Raw genomic sequence first — 18179 nt, forward strand, 5'->3', positions numbered from 1 at the left:
TTTGTAGTACCAATAGGAAATTCAAAGTTTTGCTATCTATACACCAAGCTTGCTCAAACTAAGGTATGAAAAATCTCCTTGACTGTATATATGCCACTGTATAGAAATTTTCTGTCATTCGTGGATTATGGTTGCCACCCGTCCCGTTGTCAGCGGGACACTCATGGTTTGAGTGCTCTCATCCCGCTTCCCGCGCTCACCAAGCGTGGGACTTTAAAAGTCCCGTTTTTTCCCCTTTGCGCTTGCATTTTAAAATTGCCGCGGAAAAGCCGAAAATACTTCCGGTTTTTCCACGGCAATGCGGCTACGTCACCACCCGGACCTGCAGTTAGAGGGATTCTCTGCTAGGTCCGGGTGGTAATGCAGCACAGTAATTGGCTGCAGCTATTTGTAGGGGGCGGGAACTTCTTGTGAAGAGCCCCATAAAGGTCGCAGCTGTAGAGCACTAAGCTCTATAGCAGCCCGGACAAAAGATCTGAATTTTTCGCCAGCATTAAACTTGAAGCCAGCATTGAAGCCAGCATTGAAGCCAAGCCAGCAAGGGAGCCAGCCCAGCCAGCCAGCCCAGCCAGCCAGCCAGCAAGGAAGGGAGTCAGCCCAGCCAGCCAGCCAGCAAGGGAGTCAGCCCAGCCAGCCAGCAAGGGAGTCAGCCCAGCCAGCCAGCAAGGGAGTCAGCCCAGCCAGCCAGCAAGGGAGTCAGCCCAGCCAGCAAGCAAGGGAGTCAGCCCAGCCAGCAAGGGAGTCAGCCCAGCCAGCAAGGGAGCCAGCAAGGGAGCCAGCCCAGCCAGCCAGCAAGGGAGCCAGCCCAGCCAGCAAGGGAGCCAGCCAGCCCAGCCAGCCAGCCCAGCCAGCAAGGGAGCCAGCCAGCCCAGCAATAACTGAGTGGTAAGTAGATAATTGCATTTTGTGGCTTTAGTTATTTAAAATGGGAATAGTGTGCTTTATTTAAGTTTTTAATGTTTAGGGGTAGATGGGGATGTAGTATGTAGTATTTAAATCTGTGCAGTGGTTATGTTGAGACTTTTGTACTAGTTTAAAATGGGAATATATTGTGGTTTAATTTTTTTAATGTTTAAAGGCGGATGGTGGGTGCAGTACGCAATATTTAAATCTGTAGTAGTTAGTTTAATATTTTTGTGTAGTAGTTTTAAAGAGATAAAACCTGAATGTATATGTAATTGTTATTATGCTTGGGGGGTATGATTTGGAAGCATTACTTTTAAAAGGCTGAACTGTGTATAGAAGTTGTTTGTTTCTGTTGGGGGGCAGTGAAATATAAACTTAGTGTGATGCATTTCTATTGTCGTAGCTTTTTCTGGGTATTGTCTGTATGCATATAGGAATTGTTTGAGCATAGTTTGTATTTTTGTATGGAAATATGCACTATAATGCTGTTTTCAGGAAGTTACGATATACTGTTTAGGTAACTTTTCCTGTTCCTGCAAGTCCATGTCTGTGGTACAAGTCTACCTTTTGAGGGTAATGTTAACAGTTAATGTAATTCATTTATTATTCTAGTAGGTACACGTTGCCAATTTGCCAAAGCTGTTTCAAGATTGTTTTCATTTATACTTGTAAATGTGTGCATTTAATTTATTATGCATTTTAATAAGGTTAAAATGTACTGTTTTGCTTGTAATGTGAATATGGGTGTGTTACTTTTACTTGGGCCTGTTTATTGCATTGCTGTGCTGGATTAATTGCTATGTTTTGAGGTAAAAGGAGCCCATGGAGTCTGCTGTACATTGTAGTTTGTTACTTCTCTTGCAAGAAGTATTTTTAAAAGTTAAAATGTTTGGACTTTTTCCCATTTATTTTTATTTTTGTGGATGGATGCTCTGAAGTTAATGCAATGTATTTCAGATTGTGCTAAACCATGTTACAGGGTAGTTTGTCTAAGTAGCAAAGTTTTTATTTTGTGTTTTAGTGATGTCTTCAACATACTTATTTACTGTTTTCATTATAATCAGATTATGACCAGTGCTGCTGTTGGGCATGTTTATTAATAGATCATTGCGCTGTGTAAATTAGTGCCATACATTTCTTAACTGCTGTGGTCAAAAGCTAAATTAGGTCTATGGTATCCACTGTGCATTGTCATTCATTTTACTGTTTTTTGGTTCAGTGAATATGGTTAACTTTTTTGTCTTGTGGGGTGTGGTGGGCATGTTCAGTGGTAAAAATAATGCATTTCATTTTCTACAAGCTGTGTTAATGTTAGTCTTCAATGGCCAAAATGCCCCCTACATTACCTCATTTACTATTTGACCTTAAACTGTTTGTAAACTCTCTTCTTTGCTCCATTCCTCTATTTCGCATGCCAATGTTTTTCGAGCCAGTTCTTTCACATGCCAATGTTTTTCGAGCCAGCTCTTTCATGTGCCAATGTTTTTCAAGACAGTTCATGTGCCAATGTTTTTCGAGCCAGTTCTTTCGCATGCCAATGTTTTTCGAGCCAGTTTTTTCACATGCCAATGTTTTTCGAGCCAGTTCTTTCACATGCCAATGTTTTTCGAGCCAGTTCTTTCACATGCCAATGTTTTTCGAGCCAGTTCTTTCACATGCCAATGTTTTTCAAGACAGTTCTTTCGCATGCCAATGTTTTTCGAGCCAGTTCTTTCACATGCCAATGTTTTTCGAGCCAGTTCTTTCACATGCCAATGTTTTTCAAGACAGTTCGTGTGCCAATGTTTTTCGAGCCAGTTCTTTCGCATGCCAATGTTTTTTGAGCCAGTTCTTTCACATGCCAATGTTTTTCGAGCCAGTTCTTTCACATGCCAATGTTTTTCAAGCCAGCTCTTTCATGTACCAATGTTTTTCAAGACAGTTCGTGTGCCAATGTTTTTTGAGCCAGTTCTTTCGCATGCCAATGTTTTTCGAGCCAGTTCTTTCGCATGCCAATGTTTTTCGAGCCAGTTCTTTCACATGCCAATGTTTTTTGAGCCAGTTCTTTCACATGCCAATGTTTTTTGAGCCAGTTCTTTCACATGCCAATGTTTTTCGAGCCAGTTCTTTCACATGCCAATGTTTTTCAAGCCAGCTCTTTCATGTGCCAATGTTTTTCGAGCCAGTTCTTTCGCATGCCAATGTTTTTCGAGCCAGTTCTTTCGCATGCCAATGTTTTTCGAGCCAGTTCTTTCGCATGCCAATGTTTTTCGAGCCAGTTCTTTCGCATGCCAATGTTTTTCGAGCCAGTTTTTTGTGCCAATTAAGCCAGTTCATTTGTGCTGTGCAGCAATATGTTACTGAACCCTACTAACAGTGTTGGTCAATATGTTGCATATCAGGTAAGTACAGATTCAAGCATGAAGAGAGCAGCAGCTTCATCGCAGTCAACCAGCAGAAAGAGAATGTGCAAGTGGCAGGACGTTTGGAAAACAGAATTTGACTGGATCGAGAGATGCACTGATGTCAAAGCATTCTGCAGGTACTGCAAGAGAGAATTTCTAGTGACCCACGGTGGAAGAAATGATGTCGCACGACATGAGGCAACTGAACAACATAAGACTGCCATTCTTCAAGCTAAATCCACTCACCTGATGACAAAGTGGGCAAGGAATGCAAACCTTGAGGGACCAGAACTTAGAATCATTGCAGCAGAAGCCTCTGAGGTTTTCCATGCTGTTAAGCACAATATTTCATATAACAGCTTGGACTGTGCAGTAAAGTTGGCCAGCCAGTTGTACAGTGACTCAGACACTGCAAAGAAACTATCTTGTGGCAGAACCAAGGCTGAAGCCATAGTTGAAAATGTTTTGGGGCCACACTCATTGGAATGCCTCCTGCATGACCTTCAAAACCAGGTACTTCATTTGCAATTTCATCAGATGCTTCCAACAAGGGGAACATAAAATTATTTCCCCTTGTTGTGAGGTATTTTCTAAAGAAGAAGGGGTGGTGAATGGCCTTTTGGACTTCTATGAAGACCCTGACGAATCTGCACAGGCTATTTCACAGCAAATTTCCAACATTATGGAAAGGCATTCCTTGCCCTGGAACCATATTTCAGCTTATGGGGCTGATAATGCCAGTGTGAACTATGGGAAGAAATCTGGTGTGTATACCAGATTAAAGAAAAGTGCCCATCACTCCAGAAAGCTAACTGTCTTGCCCATATTATTCACAATGCAGCCAAAAAAGCTGCAGCAAAACTACCATACGATGTGGAAGCATTTGTAATGAGACTTTTCAGCCACTTTTCTGGTTCTGCCACAAGGACCAGAGACTTGAAAGACTTCTTTGAGTTTTGTGGCATGGAATTTGAGAGTCTGTTAAGACATGTGCCAACAAGGTGGCTGTCACTACTCCCAGCCATTGAAAGAGTAGTGAAAAATCTCCCAGTGCTCCAGTCCTATTTCCTCTCTCAGGAGAAGAGGAGACCCCCTGGCAGATATGGTCGTACTTTTCAGGTAACGAGCATGGTGAGAATGAATTGCCTACACTGCCCCAGTACTATCTGCACTTTCTCTGTGCTGTTCTTGTCGATTTTAATGAACACATAAGTACATTAGAAAAATCAGCACTTACTGCCATGGAAACTTATTGTGTAATGGTCTCTCTCAAGCAAAAACTGCAGGCAAGAGCTGAAGGTGCTTTCTTTGGAGGAAAACTTAAGGCACTTATGAGCACATTAGACAGCACTTCTGCTAACAAACTGAAAAGAGACTTTATTGTTTTCTTGGAGACAGCAGTGAAATACCTGGAGCAGTGGTTTGATTATACTGAAAGCAACTACTTGTTTACACTATCTAAATTATCTTTAAATGAGCCCTTTGCCTTCAGTGACTTGCTGAATGTGACCACTGCCCTGAGTCTGCAGGATGTAGATGAAGATTATCTTTTTAGGGACTACTTGGCAATTAGGCCCTCTCTCGAACAGTTATGTAACACAAGCTTGACCCCAGGAGAGAAGTGGCTGAAGCTTTTCAAAGAAGGGCCTGAACTGACTACACTCTATCCGGTAATTGCTAGGGTTTTATCTATACCACCCTCAAATGCATTTGCAGAAAGAGATTTTTCACTGGTAAAAGGTAAATGGACAGATGTCTTGAAACCGATGTAGTGTGGACTTGTTAAAAGCTGAACTCATGATGAGTGTAAATTACCGGATGAAATGTTGTGACTTTTACTCGAATATTATTTCAAATCGGGCCCTTCTTCAAGCCATAAAATCAAATTCAAAATACACTTTTAAAAAAGTGATTTATTGTACGTAATTTTGTGTTTTTCTTTGTTTAGCATTAATTTGTACTAGGGTATGTAGTTGTGTTCTTTGCTTTAGCTTTAATTGACAGTCTTAATTTTATACTTGGCTTGTATGTGGTATGTAGATTTTTTAAGTTTTCTTTCTGAATAGCAATGGATGGTTTATGAATTTTACTTTTTAAATAAACAAGTGTCTGTTTAATGAGTAGTGTGTTTTTAATTCCTTTAAAGTTTATTGTTACAACCGATTAGTGTGTGTGCAGTAATAGTTCACTTCATTTAAATGGTTTGAGTTTTCAGTATGCTGTAATGTCACAATGTTGCATCCATAACTAATACTGCATCTCCTTTAACAACTCTGGTGATGTCGTGGTGGGGGTGTGGCCAGTGTCATGTTGGCCACACCCCTATCATGTTGACCACACCCCCATGTCCCACTTTGCCCTTGTTAAAAGGTGGCAACCCTGTCGTGGATATGTGTTGTCATATAAAGACAAGGAGCTCTGATTGTATATATGCTTCTGTACAGAAACTTTTTTTGACATTTGTTGTATTGTACTGTTATGTTATGGAGCTTTTCTCCCTGGGCCTCCGCTGTAAATGGACCTTGTTCCAGTCGGACTTTCCCGGTAAACAAATGTAAAATTAAAAAAAATAAATAAATAAAGACTTGGTTTTCTAGTAGTAATTATGAATAAAAATTAGCTTCTTTACTGACAGTTGTAAGACACATAGATTCTTTTTGCTTTTTAAGTCTCTTTGAAACAAAGTTACAAGGAAGAAATCATAACTTGATCTGAAGTACAAAACAATATCTAAATTTTACAATAAGCTAGACTGTACAAAGTAATGTAAAGTTTTCTTTCATCTGAACTGGCAAGACTGTATTAAATTATGTAAAGTATTAAAAAAACAGTGGAAACTTGCAAAACATAGGACATTTCAGTACAAAATTATGCACAAGCATGTTTCAGCTCTGAAAATTATATAATTGCCTAAAATACCCAGGTGATTATTAACATAATGGGTAGTGGCATAACAAATAAGTTAATAACTGTTACCAACCTCTTAATTTACTGATTGTACAAAAACATTAGACTGGCACAACAAAGGAACATCACTAATCCAAATATAACAATAGAAGGTATCATTCTTATGCTCTGTAATTAGAAGGTTCTCACAATCATGAATGTAAAACACGGTGGACTTGCACCATGGATCTTAGATTTGAAGGCACTGTGTTAAACATGAAAAAGTAACTCAGCATTGTGTGACAGGTTTAAATGTTACAAAATATTAATCTGAAACAATGGCAACAGTATATAACTTGTAACTTAAAGACAAGTTATTGTTTTCAGATTAATAATACAAATAGAGCATCAGAAAGTTACAAACTATCAAAGTAACCAAAACTAAATAAGCTCCATTCTAAACATAAACTATATGAATCAACCTTGTGAAGACAAGTTTACATATTGTAAAATACACTGTCAACAAAACTGGAGTGAAAGTACTGGTTAAAAGAATAGATAAGGGGACTCGCTCTTCCTTCCATTAGGAAAATTAACTAGAAAGCATGAATAATTCCCCTCCCTGAGTACTTCAGGTGGGTAAGTGACTAGTTAGAAAGGGTTGGTGGCCTATGTGTACAAAATAAAGTTCAGAGTTTGAACAACACTCCTCTCCTTTCAAAATAAAACTGAAAACCAAAAATATGGGTATTAAGGAATTTCCCTTCCTTTACCTATGCAGTCATCACTAGAACTTAATTTTAAGTCTCATACTATCCATTTAATTTTTGAATTTTTTCCTTATCTTTACAAAATTTTGCAACACAAGACAGTTTATCTGAAGTATCTGCAACTGTCTGACTGTACCAGTGCTTTTTAAAGTTTAGTAATGCATGCATTTTATGTAACCTTCATCTCTTCTCCTTTATTTATTTCTAGTCCAATAAGCTTTCAATCATACACAGTAAAGAAAGTACTCATCTTGAAAAGCCATAAATATTAACATCAAGCCATCACTTATCCTGCTTACATAGCAGAATATACCCCTAATAATTTTAACTTATCCTTATAGTTGTATGCACTCAAGTCCTTCACTTCTGGTATACAGCTTTTGCATTTTTTCTAATCTTTTCATCTGTTCAGAGTGTCCATAGGGCAATAGAATATTCTACTGTATTTTTGATTAAGGTGTTGGGGAAGTGCAGAAGTTTCAGAGTCTACTGAGATAAACTGTGGCACCCTAGCCACTGTTTTAGAAGATTCCCTACATAACTTATCCATATGTTGAGTGAATCATATCTTAAGCCTGTTTAGATTTCCCAAGTCATTTTTGATAATATTCAGTGATGTTTTTACTCCTTTGATTACTAGCCATGGAAGTAACTAATCTTGTCAAACCTCTGTATGTTACCCTATCCATAGTAAAACACGATATGTATGTTTTCAAACACTGCTGCTAATGCCATTCAAGAATTTGTAAAATTGTTACATACGAATATAAAATGAACCTGACTTAAGGCACTATTACTGTAAAAGCTTACTCAAAGGCAACAAATGTTTCAAAAACAGATTTTGTTTTGTAATATACAATGTAATATTAGATATTTTATCATTATCATTTATCAAGCAGTGAAAATAAAATAGGTATTTTTGTCAGAACAAACTTCTAGAATAAATATCAATATTTTCTTAAGAACTATGCCATACAAAAAGAGATAGAACTTTACAACTTTACATACTTGCACTGAAGATCATCATGTAATATATATATATATATATATATATACACACACACACACACACACACACACACACACACACAAACAGATATATATATGTTTAGCCTTTTAATTTACTATTATTCTGTAAAAAGAATTCCTTGGCATAAACTAGCCACTTTACAGAATGCATTACAACTTCCAATCCGCCAGATTCTTCATTCATAGAAACCAGACGAAGTGACTTGTCCTGATGCTTTATAATCCTGATGAAGTCACTTTTTCAGATGCTTTATAATCCAAAGGGCAACGTTCATGAAGCTATCAGACTCAGCCACTAGATTCGACAAAGAATGGTTAGTATCTGGATATAAAAGTAATCTAGAAAAAAGGGAAAAGTAGAAAATCTGATAACAAGGATTCATAATATGGAATAAAAAAAACATGCAATACTACATAGTGCAATATTATATCCAGAAGCACAATGGGACAACAAGATTAATGGAAATAGTGGCTTAATTTTCTGTTTTGGCCCTTTCTTTGATTACAGTTTCAGTGTTTCAGTAATGTCTCCATGTAGACTGGAAAAAAAAGTTTGTCTTCATGATACAACAAGCAATCCATCCAACAATCCACTTCCATAGTAAACATGTCTGCCTCCTAGTAAGAAATTCTAGGTATCATACAAAGTTTGCATCAATACAATGCAGAAAGAAGCTCACACACTGTTGGCAAATTGGGTTTAAACTAACCCCCCGATTTGCTAAATAATATTCCCTTAAGTTAAGCTTTATTTTTTTTTTTATATATTTAGTATGCTTCGCGGCTTCTTGCAATAGAGCGCTCCTCCAGCATTCTGCATTATGATTATGGTCGACAGGACCATCCCCATTTTTCTATTACTACTCTGCTGTCCTCATTATAATACATCATTCATTATTGTCGGTCATGGGTATGTATGTTTGGCATGGACTTCATCTGGGAAATGTGGCCTTATTTATTGTCAGTGGGTGTCCTTATGCATTGCTCAAGCAGTCAGCTTTTTAAGAGTGGGAAGAGGATTTCTGTTCTGCCGGAATGGTGGAAATTACTGACTCCAAAGAGTGTATTAAACAGACTACTATTTTACATTTATTTTTTCCCTTCCCAACAGACAAAAATGAAAGACACTTCTGCACTTAATTTCCTAGTTACTGCAATGAACTACTACTAGCAGTCATTGCAACTATGAATTATTCCCCAGTCCATGAAAAAAATACTGCAAGCTGTTGATTCTTCAAATTCCAACCAGTCTTGCAGGAAACCATGCTTGTTACTACATTCAGATCACTGACATTACAGTGAAGGTGATGAATCTTATGTGGAAGCCAACATCACAGATGGAGTGATAACACCTCTACAGTAGTGGATTGATTTAATTTTGCACATTCTTAAATTCTTTTGCCATCTCCTCTGGATGTTCAAATATCAGCTATTCTATTTTAACTCATTCACAGCTGCCAGCATTTGGGCTGATGAGGTATGACTTTCTTCTGTGCTAGCTGGCAGAATAGTGATCATCTGGAGCCCTAACAGAGTTCATAAATGTGAGAAAGTACTTCATACTAAACAAGTAAAACAGATTTTTGCTTTTCTTGTTTAGTTTGTGTACAACCAATGAATGCAGAATCTGCTCCCCTTGTTCTGTGGATTTGGGAAAAAAGTTGGCAGATGAATGGTCTGATTAAGAGCTGCACTGGATACCACCTTAGGCATAAAGGATGGACTGGTCCTGAGGGCCACCCTGTCCGGATAAAAGATAATGAAAGGCTCCACTGCCATGAGGGCCTGTAGTTCTGAAATCCTTCTAGCTGTGGCGACTGCTAAAAGAAAACCTGTTTTTCAAGAGAGAAATTTTATGTCTGCAGTAGCAGCTGGTTCAAAAGGAGGAAGGGTGAGTTTTTCCAGCACAAAATTGAGGTCCAATGCAGGAGTTGGTGCTCTCCTGGGACGTCTCAAATTTTTGGCCCCTCTGAGGTACTGCTTTAGCAGGAGATGAGAAAAGAGAGGAGTCTCTGTGTTGTATTGAGCCGAAATGGCAGAGGCATGGATTTTTATAGAAGAAAAAGATAGGCCCTTATGAAGCATCTCAGTTAAATATTGCAGAATTTGAGGAATATTGGGCATTGCTGTGTTTATTCCTTGTGCTTGATTCCAGGCACAGAATCTTTTCCATTTATCAGCATGAGATTTTCTAGTACTAGGCCTTCTACCCTCCAAAATGACATCCACCACAGGTTTACTGAGAGATGTGACTGGTGAAATTAGTTGATTAGCCATGCTGCAAGATTCAGAGTTTAGAGCTGAGTGTGCAGAACCTGAAAGTTCTGTTGAGACAGTAGATAAGGTGTCTGAGGCAGGTACCATGGAGTAAAGTGTGACATATTGTGTAGGAGCAGGTACCAGTGTTGGCGAGGCCGGTCTGGAACAATCAGAATCATTTTTGTTTTTTCCTGTCTGACTTTCAGTAAAACCTTGGGGAGCAGAGGGGGAAAGGCATAGACTGATAGGTTTTTTCCAGCTGAAGGATAGAGCATCCACTTTCCAAGCTTTTTAGTGATGAATTTGTGAGCAGAATTTGTCCAATTGATAGTTTTGGGGAGAGGCAAAAAGATCTATATCTGGGCTCCCCCATTTTCGTGTCAACATGCTGAAGATTTGTGGATCCAGTTTCCATTCATGTGGGTCCTTAAGATTTCTGCTTAGTTCATCTGCCAGAGCATTTTGTTTTCCTGGAAGGAATTGAGCTTGTAGATGTATTTGGTAAGTCAAGGCTGTGTTCCACAAGTCCATGGCTAGTCTGCAAAGGGGGTAGGAGTGGGTACCCCCTGCTTGTTTATGTACCACATAACTGTGGTGTTGTCCATCTTTATCAGTAGTTGTCCTGGATGAAGAAAGTCCTTGAAGGCTGTCAGAACATTCTGTACAGCTAGCATTTCTTTCTGGTTGATATGTAGGTGCATTTGATTTGGGCCCCTTTCGCCCTGAATGCATCTCCCTGCCAGATGGGCCCCCAAGCATAATCTGATGCGTCTGTAGTCAGGGTTTGAGTGGCAGGGGGTGGAATGAATGACAGTCCCTTGTTTTGGTGACAGGCCTCTGCCCACCATAGGAGCTCCTGTTGCAGGCAAGGAATGATAGGAATCATTGTTTCCAGGCTGTGACAATGTTGACTCCATAAGTTTTTTAGGTATCATTGAAGTTTCCTCATACGCAGTCTTGCATATGGAATTAGTAGAATGCAGGAAGCTATGAACCCCAAGGCCTGCAGAATTTGTCTTGCAGATAGCTGGGTTTTTGTAGCCACTTGTTTGAAGTATGTCATCAATTGAATTTGTTTGTCTGGCATGAGGTAAGCCATCTGGGCAGTTGTATTCAAGCTTGCACCCAGGAATGTAATTATTTGAGAGGGTACCAGTTGTGAATTCTTTTCGTTTATGGTGTACCCTAGGCATATTAGAAGCCTTTTTACAAACGCCAGATGCTGTAGAAGAGTGTCCTTGCTTTCTGCCTGAATTAAACAATCATCCAGATAAGGATAAATTTGAATGCCTCTTTGTCTGCAAAATGCAATTTCTGGTGCCAGGCACTTTGTGAAGACCCTGGGTGCAGTAGATAAGCCAAAGGGCAGTGCAGAGAACTGGTAATGCAAATAGCCTGCTTTGAAGTGGAGGTATCTTCTGCAAGATTCCACGACTGAAATATGCAGGTAAGCCTCTTTTAAGTCTAGAGTTACCAACCAGGCATCCTTGTCCAGCATAGGCAGTAAAGTACAGTTGTGTACACTTACCATAAATTTAGATGTTCGAGTGTATTCACTGTTGCAGTCATTGCATTTGAGTAATCTGCTAGCAGGTTGCCCTCAATCAGCAGCCTGAATTCCAAAGTCTTGGGTCCTGCATCGGTTGCTGTCTCCTCTTCCATGACATCGGGTCGTCAGGGGTATAAAACAAGCAGCCAACGCCATTTTCTTTAGTTTTTCTTGCCCCAGATGTCAGGTGCCCCCAAAAAGGTAGCAAAAATATACATATATACATGCATCAATATAAACTTTACCTTCATCTACAAGCAAATATACCACATAGGTTGTAGAAGATAGAGAAGGAAAGATAAACTCCAGAATGAAAAGGGGATGGCAGGCGGGTAACCTGGACTGCAACAGTGAATACACTCAAACATCTACATTTATAGTAAGTGTACACAACTGCACTATGTTCTTCGTGTTTCACTGTTGCAGTCATTACATTTGGGTAGAATCCCAAAGCTATGGTCGGGAGGCTGGAGCTAAACAGCATTAGGTGCGGCTATAAGGCCCTGTAGAACTGCAGTGGCAAAGCCTGCCCTGGACTTAAGAGTAGAGAGGCAAATGGTAATGCTTTGTAAAGGTGTGAACAGAACTCCAAGTAGCAGCCTCTAGAATGTCTTTGGTTGGTACTCCTCTGAGAAAGGCTGCTGAAGTAGCTGCAGCTCTGGTAGAATGAGACCTAATGCCCTTGGGCGCAGGTTTACCATGGTGTAAGTAGCAGAAATGAATGTAGTGACTTATCCACTTTGAAACAGTCTGCTTTGAAATAGCCTTTCCTTCTGATCCTGCAGCATATGTCACTAGTAATTGCTCAGTTTTTCTTAGAGCTTTAGTCCTGCTCAAGTAGAATCTTAGCTGTCTGTGTACGTCCAAGGAATGCAGAATTCTCTCCCCCTTGTTCTGCGGATTTGGATAAAAGGTTGGCAGATGAATAGTTTGGTTAAGAGCCACACTGGAAACCACCTTAGGCATAAATGTTGGATTTGTCCTCAGAGACACCCTGTCTGGGTAAAATATGATAAAAGGCTCCACAGCCATGAGGGCCTGTAGCTCTGAGACAATTCTTGCTGAAGTAATTGCTAGTAGCAGAGCTGTTTTCCATGATAAGAACTTTATATCAGCAGTAGCAGCTGGTTCAAATGGAGGCTGGGTGAGCTTTTCCAACACATAATTGAGGTCCCATGCAGGTATTGGCGATCTTCTAGGAGGCCTTAAATTTGTGGCTCCTCTAAGACACTGTTTTAGTAAAGGATGAGAAAAGATTGGTGGCTCTGTATTGTAATGAGCCGAAATGGCAGAGGCAAGGATTTTAATTGATGAGAAAGAGAGGCCTTTGTCAAGCATCTCAGTCAAGTATTGTAATATCTGAGGAATATTCGGTTCTGCTGTATCAGTTCCTTGTGCTTGATTCCAAGCACAGAATCTCTTCCCTTTATCAGCATAAGATTTTCTAGTACTAGGCCTTCTGGCTTCCAAAATGACATCCATCACAGCTTTACTGAGAGGTGTTGTTTGTATAACTATATGATCAGCCATGCTGCCAGGTTCAGTGTCTGGAGTTGATTGTGCAGGATCGGATTGTTTTGCTGGGACAGTAGCTGAGGTCTTTGAGGTAAGGTCCAAGCTGGGTATTGAGACAAGTTCCTTAGGACTGGGTACCTGTATTGGCAGGGCCAGTCCAGGGCAATTAATATCATCTTTGGTTTTTCTTGTCTGACTTTTAGGAGGACCATGGGAAGAAGACGCAGTGGAGGAAAGGCATAAACTAATAGTTTTTTCCAACTGAAGGATAGGGCATCCACTTTCCATGCTTGTCTGTGATAAGTCCTTGTGCAGAATCTTTCAATTGATAATTTTGAGGGGAGGCAAATAGATCTATGTCTGGGCTCCCCCATTTCTTTGTTATCATGCTGAAGACTTGTGGATCTAGTTTCCACTCATGAGGATCCATAAAGTTTCTGCTTAAATCGTCTGCCAGAGTATTTTGATTTCCTGGCAGGAATTGAGCTTAAAGATGTATTTGGTAAGTCAAAGCTGTGTCCCACAGTGCCATGGCTAATCTGCAAAGGGGGTATGAGTGCGTGCCCCCCTGCTTGTTTATATACCACATGACTGTGGTGTTGTCCGTCTTTATCAGTAGTTGTCCTGGATGAAGTAAGTCCTTGAAGGCTGTCAGGGCATTTTGAACAGCTAGCACCTCTTTCTGGTTGATATGTAGATGCATGTGTTTTGGGGTCCATATGCCCTGAATGCATCTTCCCGCCATGTGGGCCCCCCAGGCATAATCTGATGCGTCTGTTGTTAAGGTTTGGCTGGCAGTGGGTAAAGTGAAGGCCCGTCCCATGTTTTGGTGACATGCCTTTGCCCACCATAGAAACTCCTGTTGTAGGCAGGGAATGAGAGGAATCATTGTTTCCAGACTTTGACAATGTTGACTCTATAAACTTTTTAGGTACCATTGAAGTTTCCTCATATGCAGTCTTGCATATGGAATCAGTAGGATGGAGGATGCCATGAAGCCCAAAGCCTGCAGAATTTGTCTTGCAGATAACTGGGTTTTTGTTGCCATCAGTTTGAAGTAAGTAGTCAGTTGCCTTTACTTGTCTGGCATGAGGTAAGCCATCTGGGCAGTTGTATTCAAGCTTGCACCCAGGAATGTTATCTTTTGAGAGGGTACCAGTTGTGAATGCTTTTCGTTTACTGTGTACCCTAGGCATGTTAGAAGCCTTTTCACAAATGCCAGGTGTTGAAGAAGAATGTCCTTGTTCTCTGCTTGAATGAGACAGTCATCCAAGTAAGGATATGTCTGAATAGTTCTTTGTCTGCAAAATGCAATTACTGGTGCCAAGCACTTTGTAAAGACCCTGGGTGCAGTAGATAAGCCAAAGGGCAGTGCAGAGAATTGGTAATGCATTAAGCCAGCCTTGAATCTGAGGTATCTTCTGCACGATTGCCTTATTGAGACATGCAGGTATGCCTCTTTTAGGTCTAATGTCACCAGCCAAGCATTCTTGCCCAGCATGGGCAGAAGCTGCTGCAAAGTCAGCATTTTGAATTTTGGAATGTCCAGGTATGTGTTCAAAATCGATAAATCTAGTATTGGCCTCCAGGCCTTGTCCTTTCTGGGTACCAAGAACAGTCTTGAGTAAAAACCTTGTCCTTTTTCCTGTTCTGGTACTGGCTGAATGGCCCCCATATCCATGAGGGATGTAACCTGTTTCTGTGCCACTGCCCATTGATTTTTTGGTAGATCTGGCCAACCGTTTGCCATTGGCAGAGTATGGAAATGGAATCTGTATCCCTGTGATACTATGTTTAGCACCCACTTGTCCTGGGTTAACAACTGCCAATTTTGAGCAAAGGTGCTAATTTTCCCTCTAAGGGTGCTGCCAAAAGATAAGTGCTTGGTAAAGGCAGAGAGAAGTCATTGGGACTGTTTTCTGTAGGTTTGCACTTTATCTCCTCCAAATTTGGAGGTAGATGTGCCCCATTGCTTTGACCTGTATGAATCTTGTGCCTGGTAACTGGAACACTTAGGGCATCTGGATTTGCCCCTTTGAGCTCTGTCTGACACAGGAATGCACCAATTTTTTGTAGGCCAGTGTCTACTTAATCTTGGTGGCTGCACTTGTAAGAAGTCTTTTACAGTTTGCATAAACTTAGCTTTGTCTTCCATTTTCTTTAAAACCTCTTCTGCTTTAACACCAAACAGAGTATCATGCTGTAAAGGTGCATCTAGTAATTTAGCTTCAACATGATCAAACAAATTTTGTTCCTTTAGCCAGGCATGCCTCCTAATCACAGATCCAGTAACTGCGGCCCTGCAGGAGGCCTCTAAGGAATCAAAACCACATTGCAAAGTATGCTTTCCAACCTGTTCAGCTGCATGCAATAATTCCTGTAATTCTTTATTTTCTGCACATTCAGAAATCAACATAATTTTCTGTTTCACCAATCCCATAACATGTTGTTGATACTTGAGCATATGAAACTGTCAGTTTAAGGCTCTAATTGCCAAGATTGCTGATGTATAAACCTTTTTCCCCATCTGTCCAGTACCCTTGAATCTCTGTTAGAGGGGGTAGGATTTTTTGCTGTTGAGGCCTTAACTCCCTTTGGACCCTGTGAAGTAGTTTCAGGATCAGCAGCAGGGTTTCTAAATAAAAAATTGTGAAAGTCAGGGGCCCTGTAATATCTGTCAGGCTTGCTGGGAGCCGGAGGTAAGGAGTCAGGTGTCAAGCTTGACTCCGAAAACACATCATCCACAATGTCTAAAACAGGGGATATGGCTAAAGGCCTGTGCTGAGGGAGAAGAAGGAAATCCCTGAGCCTCTTTTTTGATTCTGAGAAATCTTGACTCTCCCAGTGAAAATGCTCTCTCAAAGTATGCAAGGTTTCTCCAAATGAATAATCCTCAGCAGGTGATGCAGATGGTATAGACTCCTCTGCATCAGAATCCTCATAGGGAGGTATAGATAATTCCTGATCAGAAGAGGAATCAGAAGAAATAGAAACCTGATCTGAAGATTCATAATCAGTGTCTTGCCTAGGCCTCTTATCTGGAGGGGGATGGGAACCCCTGATCAAGGTAATAAGGTCTTCAGCCATTTTGATCATCTGTTTTTTAGGCATAGAGGCCTCTGCACGTGGCTCATGCATCGTTTTTTTTAGTTTTAGAAGTTGCTTTGTCTTTGGTTTTGCAGCTGTCGTAGGTTTGATATAAAGATATTGTGGCCTGAATACACCCTCAGAAGCCTGTGCCTGCTCAGTGTGTCTGGACCCATCTGAGGGAGATACATCCATGGGTCCAATATTTTGAGTATCTCGCGGTATGCCGGACTCCACATGGGTGTCGGTAGGGGCCTGCGACTCTAAAGTAGCAGGTATCAGGGGCTGTGAAGGTACCTCACTGAGTACCAGTGAACTGGCGACTGGCTTAGGAGAAGCTTTGTCATCGGTTTTGGACCTCAACTGTCTCTCTCTGTCCTTTTCTTTGCGTTTTTTAAGTACTCCTGTAGTCGGATTGCTATCCAACGACATTTCTGAGTAGTTAAATCTGTTTCCAAAATACTTTGAGGCAAAAATATACCGATGCTTAATAGTGCGTTGGTTAAATCTAGCACAAAACCGACAGCCAGACATGTTGTAATCAGGGCCTAGGCAAGGAATACAGTATAAATGGAAATCCTTATGAGGTATTTACTTCCCACAAGTAATACAATTATTAACTTTTTCTGACATCGGTATGGAGCAAGAAAAAAGTTTCCCCAATGGGGTACTTAGCCTTAGTGAAGGCTTCGGTTCTGAAACTCAAATTCGAATAGTTCAGGAGTCGGCCAACCGGCACTTGCAAAATGCTTCTGCTTCGGGCACCGCACGGCAAGAAAGACTAAAGAAAATGGCGTCGGCTGCTGACGTCATGGAAGAGGAGACAGCAACCGATGCAGGACCCAAGACTTTGGAATTCAGGCCGACTGAGGGCAACCTGCCAGCAGATTACCCAAATGTAATGACTGCAACAGTGAAACACAAAGAACATCTGTTGTAGAGTGAGCATCTTGAATTTTGGAATGTCTAGGAAAGTATTTAGAATGGATAAGTCCAGAATTGGACACCATTTTTCCTTTTCTGGTACTGGTTGAATAGCCTCCATATCCATGAGGGACATAACTTGTTTCTGGGCCTCTGCCCACTAATTTGGAGGCAGATCTGGCCATCCGTTTGGAATTGGCAATGTGTGGAAATGAAATCTGTATCCCTGGGATACTATCTTTAAAACCCACTTGTCCTGGGTAATTAGATGCCAATTTGGGACATGAAGTGCTAGTTTTCTCCCCAAAGGGGCTGCCAAAAGATAAGTGCTTGGAAATGGCAGAGGAAAGTCATTGAGACTGTTTACCGTAGGGGGGGGTGCCTTGCTACTTCCAGATTTGGAGGTGGAGGCACCCCATTGTTTTGTTCTGTAAGTTCCTTGTGACTGAAACCTGGAGCTTTTGGAGTGCCTGGGTTTGACCTGAGTGGCTCTGTTGGGTACTGGAAAGAACCAGTTCTTAGTAGGCCAGTGCCTACTGAATCTGGGTGGCTGCACTTGTAGGAAATCTTTTACAGTTTGCATAGATTTAGCTTTGTCTTCCATCTTTTTCAAAACTTATTCTGCCTTATTACCAAATAGACTGTCCTGTTGTAAAGCAGCATCCAACAATTTTGCTTTAACATGATTAGGCAGATTTTGCTCCTTGAGCCAAGCATGTCTTCTTATCACAGATCCAGTTACGGCGGCCCTGCAAGAGGCCTCCAAGGAATCAAAACCACATTGCAAAGTAAACTTTCCAATTTGTTCAGCTGAATGCAATAAATTCTGTAACTCTTTATTTTCCACACAGACAGAAATCAACATCATTT

At 40.7% G+C, this 18179-nt stretch overlaps 1 protein-coding gene across 1 annotated transcript in view; it reads right to left on the reverse strand.

Annotated features, from left to right (window-relative positions):
* Positions 1-5800: 5800 nt before the first annotated feature.
* Positions 5801-18179, reverse strand: part of LOC122806187 (acylamino-acid-releasing enzyme-like) — a 1918826-nt gene continuing 1906447 nt past the window's right edge. Inside the window, exon 23 of the mRNA XM_044076421.1 lies at positions 5801-8314. Within this exon, the coding sequence (XP_043932356.1) occupies positions 8209-8314 (106 nt within the window). The 3' untranslated portion in view covers positions 5801-8208. The remainder of the gene's footprint in view (positions 8315-18179) is intronic.

This window comes from Protopterus annectens, chromosome 7.part0, assembly GCF_019279795.1.
Source record: "Protopterus annectens isolate FY-2018-M chromosome 7.part0, PAN1.0, whole genome shotgun sequence".
NCBI lineage: Eukaryota > Metazoa > Chordata > Ceratodontiformes > Protopteridae > Protopterus > Protopterus annectens.